The 10,496-nt window shown below is 33.8% G+C and overlaps 1 protein-coding gene across 1 annotated transcript; it reads left to right on the top strand.

Moving 5' to 3' along the window:
* Nucleotides 1-2,847: 2,847 nt before the first annotated feature.
* Nucleotides 2,848-7,095, top strand: rpl7l1 (ribosomal protein L7-like 1). Its single transcript, NM_199590.1, is given in 6 exon segments — nucleotides 2,848-2,891; nucleotides 4,408-4,516; nucleotides 4,591-4,754; nucleotides 5,637-5,774; nucleotides 6,250-6,359; nucleotides 6,642-7,095. Coding segments are annotated over 6 exon segments (744 nt in total). The 5' UTR covers nucleotides 2,848-2,877; the 3' UTR covers nucleotides 6,851-7,095.
* Nucleotides 7,096-10,496: the final 3,401 nt, after the last annotated feature.

Genomic DNA, 10,496 nt, shown 5'->3' with positions numbered 1-10,496 from the left:
AAACAGGAGGATCGCTCACGTCACTCAGAAGGTGCGCGACTGCACTGATCTCTATGGCATAGTTTGACTGGGTTGCTCGGCGACACATGATTTGGGAATCTGATTGGCTGCGAGGGTTTGTGTGTTGTTGAAGAATCGCTGAGTTGCGTAGGTATGGACGTACAATGAAACGATCCATTTCTCCAGTGTAGTGCAGATAGCGCGGTGGAGGCCCATAGGGGTATGGGTTTGAATGGAAGTGTGTTAGGTTTTCATTGATTTTGCTTTAAACTTCACTTGACGGTTTGTTTGAGTTATTATGCTTTTGTTTGCTTGTTTGATTTATATGGTGGCAGGTAGTAGTGTTTTTATTGTGCTTCCTCAGGTGGTGAACTTCTGTCACACAGAAGGAGGTAAAAGCAGTCAAAAATGTACAAGACCTTGACCTATTCATTTTCTTTTCGGGCAAGTCCCTTTATTAATCACACAGAAATGCCAAATGACCCACCCAAGGCTCGAAGCAGTGACCGTCTTGCTGTGAGGCAACATCGCTACCCACTGCGCCACCACACCACCCCAGACCTTATGGGTCATTCTGGCATTCAGTAATATTTCAGTTCCCCCATATTTTTTTAAAGTGGTTGTTGACTAAAATTACATTTTAAAAGCATTTTTCACTGATTTACTTTGTATATTATAATGAATCAAAAATGTACATTAAAAGCATTATTAGCATAAAAAATATAATATTTCTGTCACAAACCAAGCTATTTGTCATTTCTTTACAATTGCATGTAGAAATAAAATTATAAAAAGCACACAGTGTCTACATTTTTTTAAAATTCAAACTATTTATTTGTGTTCTTTTCTGTTGATAAATAAAAATAAAATAAAAAAAATATGATTTTTTAAAATAAAAAAGCAGACTACAAAGTTATGTCCCTCAATATAAACTCAACCCCGTCACGCCAGCAATTCTCCACCTATACCAATTTAGACTCCACTCTTAAATGACATCTCAGACAGAAAGTGACATAACTTTCTTTAACAGCATGGTGCAAAAGAAGGCAAGATGTATTTTAATTTATTTACATTTTTTATGTTTATTATAGTTAGGAAGGGTACGGTCAAGCTTATCAATTCAACCCCGTAACGTAAAATTAAAATGGAATATGATTTTTTTTTTGTTTTTTTTTTCAAACAATATAACATATTCTTGTTTAATTGCTGCCATACAGGCCTTCTCTTTTAAACCACGAGGAGCAGAGGTCACTTTGTTTTAAAAACTCAACCCCATTAGACTCAACCTAATTACACATGTCATTGTGTTGGGGTTGTAAACACAGAACTGCCTCTCAATTTACTACAACTTCTATGTTTAGCTGCTTTGACACAATCTACATTGTAAAAGCGCTATAGAAAAAAAGATGAATTAAAAGCCTACATATTGTTCTTTTTACTTACTGTGCGTCTTTAAGCTTAGAAATAAATAAGGCTGCTATATCTTTTCTAAGAGAATTGGTTTTCTGAATAAGATGATAAAACTTGCGACAATGCCATTGAGAATCCTAAAACATGTCAGCAACTTGTTAAAAAATGTTAGCAATGTGCAAGAACACGCTAAAGATTTTAGAAACACTAAACTTGCTAGCAACAAGTTACAGGGTGATTAATATGCCAACTTGCAAAACATGATATTCAATTCATGTTTATTTCTATAGCGCTTTTACAGTGTAGATTATGTCAAAGCAGCTTAACATAGAAGTTCTCGTCAATTGAAACTATGTGAGTCCAGTTTTCAGAGTTGAAGTTCAGTTTAGTTCAGTTCAGTGTCGATTAATTTTCACTGCTGAAAGTCCAAACAATGAAGAGAAAATCTCTTGATGCACAGCTCCACAAGTCCCAAACCAAGCAAGCAAACATATATCAATATCGTAGCACCTTGTTAAAACTGTAAAAACACAGTTTTTGTTAATGACATGATGTAAACATATCATAACATACTTATAAACAGGCTGGCTGGCGGTAATGGTAGTAATATGGTACAACATATTAACATCTATCTCTCCTGCTAATAAAATATAAAACCTTAAAATTTTAAGCTGTAAAACTGCTTGTAAATTCATTCATTCTCTGCTTTGTCCCTTTATTAATCTGGGGTCACCACAGTGGAATGAACCACCAACTTATCCAGCATATGTTTAATGCAGCGGATGCCCTTACAGCTGCAACCCATCACTGGGAAACACCCTCACACTCTCATTCACACACGTACACAATGGTCAATTTAGCCTACCCAATTCACCTATAGCGCATGTCTGATTGTAGAGGAAACCGACACGAACACGGGAAGAACATGCGAACTCCACGCAGACTTGCCAACTGACCCAGCCAAGACTCCAGCAACCATCTTGCTGTCAGGCGATTGTAATACCCACTGTGCCACCGTGAAACCTTTTAAACTTTGAGCTTTAAAATAGCTTCAAACCTATTGGTCAGGCTTTTTCAACACAACGTTTAAGTTTGTCTTGAGGAAATAGTTTTTTTTTGTTTGTTTTTGTTAAGTTATTTAGGAAAATCTGCACTAATAGTGTAGGCTATTAGTTTTCATACATGCTTAATAATGCATATTTAAATTAAGAAATGTAAGAATTGACAGCCTGCAGAAGGGAAAACTTCATTAGTTTGTCACGTAACTTCTTAAAGCTTATGTGTGAAATGTAAAGCAAATTGTCGATGAAGTAGTAATCACATGGTGATGAACGTGAGTTATCTGATATCAGTGGCAGTGAGTGAAATGTAATAGACACTCCGGAGCGAAAGGGGGCAGTATTACACAAAAAAAGGAAAAAACAAAACGTCATCTTTGTGCGACGGGAATTTGTCACAGCAAACGCGATGGCAGAACCAGGGTGCGTATTTTACTTATTTCGAATCTTAATCAATCTGTGATGAAGATCAAAACTATTATCTAGTTTTTTTCGTTTTCAGCGTCTATATAGTGTGTATAGATTGTTGGATACAAAATTTATCCGGATGACACAATGTGATGAGGGTGATTAGTTAAAGTTTGTTTTCACATGGATCGACTCTAGTCTACCTGAACTAACATGAAAGTTGTTTTTACTATTGTTTTTTTTTTGTTGTAATTTTACTTTAGATCTTAAAGACTGTCTGGCTGTTCTGTCATGTGTAGATGTTTACAATGGACGTACTGTCACGGAATTATTTGTAGTTTTGGAGTTCGATGGCAGGGCTCCAGATTAACATTTCAGAGCAGTGGCACCGATGCCACCAACTTAAACATATGGTGACATACGCTAATGATTTTGTGTTTGGACAGTGCTTTAAAAGAAATTAAAAAATAAGTAAACCAACACTAATAATAAATACAGAGATGCCTCAAAGATATGCGAACAGATAATTTAATCTGGGTAAATTTGGTTGTTTTCGCACATTCAGACTTTCTTTTGAATAAATTAACTTGGGAAATTTTTTTTTTTGCAGATTCAAAACAGGGAAATCATATTAGCAGGCAACAACTCTCAAATAGTGCTAATGTTGTTTTGAAGGCATACTTGCATGCGATTTCAGACCGAATATTTTAATAGGTAAACAATGTATCGATAAACATAACGAATTTGTGAATATAAAATCAACTATGTCTCAATAAACTGATTAAAACTACATCAATGATATTTCTTGATAAAATTATCTGTGGTGAGGATACTAGTCGTAGACACAAAAGTTCCTAAAGGCAATACCTAGATTTAATACTTTCCTTGCTGACATTTATTTCAATATTGAATCTCTTAAGCTTATTAATAATAATAATAGAAATAATAAGTTTTTTAAAACTCATGATAATATTTTTTTCTTAATTATTTAGGCTTTGTAAAGTTTTTGTTGTTTTGTGTGTTTTTCTTATTTTTTCTTCTTGTATTTTTTTATTCAATGCAGTGAGTGATGTTATTATTCTTCAATTTAATAAAAAAGGATACTAGTCATATTGAATGTAATGATGCTACCGTTTTATAGTCAGTTATCATGCTTTAGCTTATTTGTCGTAGCATTTGCTAACAGTTGTGAGACTTTTTTTTAATTAAAAGCAACAATAAAAATAATAGCAAAAGCTTTTATGTTCAGTGATGTATATTTTGTTGTGTTTAACAAGTAAAATCAGTAGACAGAGTGTTAATTTACAGATAAGTGTGGTTACATCACTGAGTCAACTTCTTGCTGCCCATTCCTTTAAATTAAAGAGCATTGTCTGTTGATTCTCTTTACAGGTTTTATCTTTATATTTGTCTTTAAATAAAACATTTAACCTCATCATAAACAAAATAATAGTAGATTGAAGCCATGCAGATAATGAATTGTATAAGGTCTTATAAAGTTTGTATTAAAACATTGATATCTTTTGTTCAGAACTGAGAAAGTGATCAAGCTTGTTCCTGAGAATCTTCTCAAGAAACGCAAGGCATACCAGGCTATCAAAGCCAATCAAGCTAAACTTGCTTTACAGCAGAAGAAAAGGGTAAGAATTCTTCTATGTGTTAATAGTCCAATAATTACTTCAAAAACAAACTAATAAACTAAATATTTCACCAGGTCCAAAAAGGAATCCCCTTCAAGTTTAAGCGCTTGGAGGAGTTTTTGCAAAACAGCAGGAGAAAGCATCGAGATGAGACCAGGCTCGCCAGACTCAAAAAGAGACCTCCACCACCCATGCCACCAGCCAAAAACAGCCTGGCATTCGCTGTCCGCATTAGAGAGTAATTTACACTCATGCCTCATTCACGTTGACATTGAAGCTGTTCTATTATGCTGCTACACTTTTAACTTTCTTTGGAGTTTAATATGGCTGTTTGACCATGAGAAAATGTACAAAGCACAAATTATACTACAGGTATGATTTTTCTGGACTCTCTCAAACACCTTGATTCTAGTCCAAAAGGGGAGTAATTTTCACCCTAGGCAAGCCCAGTAAGGTTACACAATCCAACGACACCTTAGACTCAAGTTACATCTTATAAAAAGAGCATAATAGGAGAACTTCAAAGAAACATTTGACCCAAAAATATAATTGCATCATAATTGACTCGCCCTTATGTTATTTCCAACAATGTTCCATGTTATTTTCACGATGCGTCATCAGTTGACCATATTGGAAAGCAAAGCGTAAACAATGCCACTGAATGAAACTTGCATATTTTGCTGATTACTGCTGTTGAAATTAGTTTTTGTCAAGTTTTGGCCTGTACTTAAGCACTGAAGAGTACTAAAGACCGACAAAAGTGAGCAAATTAAACAGAAGAGAGCTGTTTGACTAAATATTACATATTTTCACACTTACCAAGTTTTCTGTATAATCTAGCACCTTAGACTAATTTTTGTCTTAAATGCAGAACAGTATATTCAGTAATTGATTATTGTGCGATCCATGATGTTGTTTACATCTGAGCATCTACGTCATGACTGCACGTATGGGTAACTAATGAAATGATGCAAGATGCATTTTTTGTGACAATCAAAAGTTTTGTTTTAAATAACATAACAGTATGTGATGACTTAAGTTGTTTTTGGATTAACCATCCTTTAAGGTTTATTACCTTTGTTTTTATTAGGGTTTAATTTAGATTTTTCATTTATTGTAGGATCAAAGGTGTGAGCCCTAAAGTGATGAACGTTATTCAGATGCTGAGACTCAGGAAGATCTTCAGTGGCACCTTTGTCAAAGTCAGCAAGCATTCAATAAACATGCTTAAGACTGTGGAACCTTATGTTGCGTGGGGGTAAGTAAATATATAGCGAAATGTTTTTAATTTAAAAACTAAAGGCTGGAATGCACTACGTATCAGACTCTTGCAGACCTGGTTGTAAATAGTTAAAATAAAGCTGAAGGAAACAGCATGAGAGTTGCATTGGGTCTTCATGCAGATGGAAAGTAAAGTAAATATTATATTAATTAATAGATGGATGGATTGCCGCTGATTAGGTGCCCATGGCTGCTTTTGCTCTCCCTACATGCTACCCATGTGCCAATTCTGTTTTGCTAGCTTGTCTGGTTAAAGGAATAAGTCTGTAAAATAATGACCGATTTGTGACACACTTCTTTATTGGTGGAAATTGTTGTGGTGGAAAAGACATGTTCCAGAGTTTTAAAAATTGTGTAGTGTATACCAGCCTTAAGACTTAGCTGGCACCATTTTCTGTCTTTCTTTTGTTGAATTTCTCTTGCTTGATTTATTGTGATTGCTTACATAACAGGTATCCCAACTTGAAATCAGTGCGCGAGCTCATCTTGAAAAGAGGCCAGGGAAAGGTTGATAAAAGAAAAATTCCTCTCACCGACAACACACTCATAGAGCAGCATCTAGGTATGTTGTTGATGTGGTAGACACATTTTATTCAGAGCTGGGGATTTTGGGCTACTTATAATATTCCTTTCTTTAAATTTATTTATAAAGAACTTTATATATTTTACAGTCTTTTATAAATAAAATTGGGAAAATGAAATCTCTTACTCCCTTTACATGTTAAGCAGGTATTTGCATGTTACTTTAAAAGACAAAGTAGCAAAATAAAGCCTTTATACATTCTGGAATGAAACGATTGTCTTATAGTGTTGACATTATAAATGAATGTAATTGTTTCTCAAGGTAAATATGGCATCATTTGTTTGGAGGACCTCATCCATGAGATCTATTCTGCTGGTAAGAACTTCAGGGTGGTGAACAACTTCCTGTGGCCATTCCGTTTGTCAGTTCCACGACATGCTGCTAGGGACAAAGTTGGACTAATGAAAGATGTTGGAAATCCTGGACCTAGAGCTGAGGACATAAACACAGTCATTAGGAAACTCAACTGAGCAAATAGACTCTCGTGGACTGTTGTTTTGTTGCCGGCATTCAGAATGAACATACAAAAGAGAGAGCAGAGCCTGTTTCTCATTGTGCCATCACAATTGAATGTCCAATTCAAGTGGACGTTTCCTCAGAAGAATACAGGAGTTTACTGTTGACCTTTTGAAAAATTGAAACACTGCTGTGCAAATATGTCAGTTTCTTTGCCTTGTAAAGTTTGTGGATTACTTTTTATTAAACAATGCAAAAATGTCAGTGTTTGAGGGGGTTTATAGCTGTCGAATAACTTACCTGAAGTACTTTTCAGCCATCTTTTTTGTGCTTTTAGTGGGTATAAATCTAGCATGGCTATTTCCACTTTAGAAGTGCCAGTCTGGAAGTATTTATTCCAGGAGAGACCAAACTTTTTCATGAAGGGCCACTGTCCTGCAGAGTTTAGTGAACAAATGCTAAATTCCTCCATCAGAGATGAAACCTTTTATCAGCGCTTACATTTTAACATTACATTAAAAAAACAATAAATTACATGAAATCCAATCTGAAATTTCACACAGAATTTTAAGACATTTTAACAATCGATTTGATCAAGTAGTTTTTACCAGAGGTGGTATTGGGCATACGAGAATAACGCATGGTTTTTTGCTCCATGGTGAAAACCCTACTCGGTGTTTGTGCTGCAAAACTCCTCTTACTATAAAACACATTTTACTGGACTGTCCTGCTTTTACTGATTTCAGAAGCCTTTTTTAAGAAATAAACTCTTTGAAGGACATTTTTAACAAAGTGAAACCAGAAAAGATTTTAGAATTTTTATCATGTATTAAAACAAAAAATCTTATTTAATTTATGTTTTATTTTGTTTGTTGATTTTTAAATTGTATATTTATTGTTGAAAGATTCCTGCCATGAAAATAGCCTTGGTTGCTTACATGGCATTAAATAAAAAAAAAACATTACATGCATTACCTGCAGAGTTTAGATTCAGTTCTAATTAAATGATACTAAGCTTGCTAATCAATTTATTTAGATTCACTAGAAACAAGTACATTGTAAAAAAAATGCATGGTTCCACACAATGCATTCATGTTGTCCTAACACAAATCGATTAAGTTACCTTAAATTTAAGTGGTTTGAACATAAAACAATTAGGTTGCCCCCCCGAAAATTTCAAGAGATATTTTAGTTTATATTGAAATAAGTAGTTTAAACAAGCAGCCAAAAAAAATTTTTGAATTGTGCTGGTTTGGTTTAAATTCTAGGAAACAGACTTTTTATTAATAACTCTGTAAAGTAATTCATGCAGGGTTATACTGTGGCTTTATTGGAGACTAGTTTAATGGTTTGACCTTTTTTCCCCAGGGCAGATATTTAAATTTTGCTGTTAAATACGTTTTTATGTTGAAAAAATATATAGATTTATAAGATAGATTCTGAATTATTTTATTATTATTCATAAAGGAAATAAGCGTTAAAATATGAAATAATTATTACATTCAGTTACTAGACATTAGTGCATTGTGACGGAATTAAATGCAGATTCTGTATGGAGCTGTGTTGAAGAGTTAGCAGATGTGTGGTCTAAACAAGTCCATCTACAAAACATAAGTCTGGATTATACTTTATGAGGTAGATACCAATAAAGATGATCAGTAATTTAATATGTTGTTTACAATAGACTGTGTTTTACTTAGTTGCATTTAACCACTCAGTTTTAATTAAGGACACACACAATTTAGGGAAAAATAAAGATTCGAAACTTGATGTTAAAAGATGTCTCATTACGCAATAGACTGTGCAGTCTTTATTATCATTATGTCTAAAAATTAATTTGAAATTTCACATGAAATACACAAATATTACTTACAGGTTTTCAAAATAAAAGTTATTTGTTGATATTACAACTGGGATTGACAACGACTTTTGTGAAGTGGTGTGGACATGTTGAATAAATTTAATCCAATATTTTGTAATACAATCTTGATACTGAGTCTTTAGTTTTTTGTTATTAATGATAACAAGAACAAAATGAGAATTAGGGACAATACGGACCATATATCAAAACAGTGCCAGTGCTCATTACAGTGACAATACAACTTAATATATAAATAATGTGTAGAGGAAAGTTTTATGCAATAATAATATTATACGCTTGCGTACACTTTACAGTCTCTAATAGTATTATATCTTTTTGCCCTTAATCATATTTACATTAAATAAAATACATTTTAAAGATGTTGGGGAGATAATTTTAGGAAAAAGAACCTTATTTACTCGTAAACCATTCCAGCCACCATTTCTATAATTAGAATTACATAGCATGGGCATTAAATTGCAAACAAATTCCTATTAAAATAAATATGGTATCATTTTAAGATTTAAACTGTTATTTATGCATGGACCACATATACAGAACAATGGCTGGGATATACTAATCGTATAAAGAGCACAACAGAGTTACACATAGAATCAATAAAGTAAAACAAAAAATATATAAAAGGGGGTGGCGCAGGTAGTGCTGTCGCCTCACAGCAAGAAGGTCACTGGTTCGAGCCTCGGCTGAGTGAGTTGGCGTATCGGTGTGGAGTTTGTATGTTCTCCCTGCGTTTGCGTTGGTTTCCTCTGGGTGCTCTGGTTTCCCCCACAGTCCAAAGACATGTGGTACAGGTGAATTGGGTAGGCTAAATTGTCTGTAGTTTATGTGTGTGAATGAGTGTGTGTGGCTGTTTCCCAGAGATGGGTTGCAACTATAAGGGCATCCGCTGCATAAAAATGTGCTGTATAAGTTGGCGGTTTATTCCGCTTTGGTGAGCCCGGATTAATAAAAGGACCTAATCAGAAAAAAATGAATGAATGATTTAAAGGGGGTCGTGAAGTTTTTTTTTTTTTTTTTTTTTTTTTTTTGGGCATCAATCACAGTACATTATAAGGAAAATGGAAAGACAAAAAGAAAACATTTTGAAACAAGAAAACAACAAAAAACAAAAGAAAAACAGATGGGCTACATCACACAATAAAGAAAAAGATTATATAATTTACAAATTTAAGTTTTTTTTAAAGCCTTTTTGTAGAAGAGTTAGAAATATTTTCAAATACTGCAGTTCAGTAAGCAAAATATATATATATATAAAAAAAAGGTTTTTAGTTTGACAATTGTACATTTATGTATAAAATATAAAATGTTAATAAGACAAGAAGATTAAGATAATATAATTAGTTTTTATGTAAAGCCTCTGTTTTATAATAAACAAAACCAAACAAAACATTTTCCCATAGTTTAAAAAAAAATCTATCAACATTCTCAATTACAAAAAGGGAAAAATCTTTTCAAAGCAAATTAGAATAAATGCATTGCCAAAATAAGTGAACTAGGGACTCAGGTTGTTGCTTACTAAATGAACAATTATAATCAATGTCTATGATTACTTAGAGACTATTCACTGGATATGTACGATGGATAATTCTAAATGAAACTTCTTTTATCTTATTTGTAATTAAGTAGCTATGTGGGAGGGGGGTCGTGAAGTAAATGCACTAGTGACGTTCCAGCGTGACGTCAGGAACACATGTATCAACTACGGAGCAGCCAGCAACCTTTAGCGTGATGTCAAGGAGAGAAGGGGTGGTCTGAACCGACACTGCTTTAAACCTTCC

This window comes from Danio rerio, chromosome 20 (genome assembly GCF_049306965.1).
Source record: "Danio rerio strain Tuebingen ecotype United States chromosome 20, GRCz12tu, whole genome shotgun sequence".
Lineage (NCBI taxonomy): Eukaryota > Metazoa > Chordata > Actinopteri > Cypriniformes > Danionidae > Danio > Danio rerio.
The sequence above is the reverse complement of the archived record's forward strand: the minus strand, read 5'-3'. Positions and strand labels throughout refer to the sequence as shown.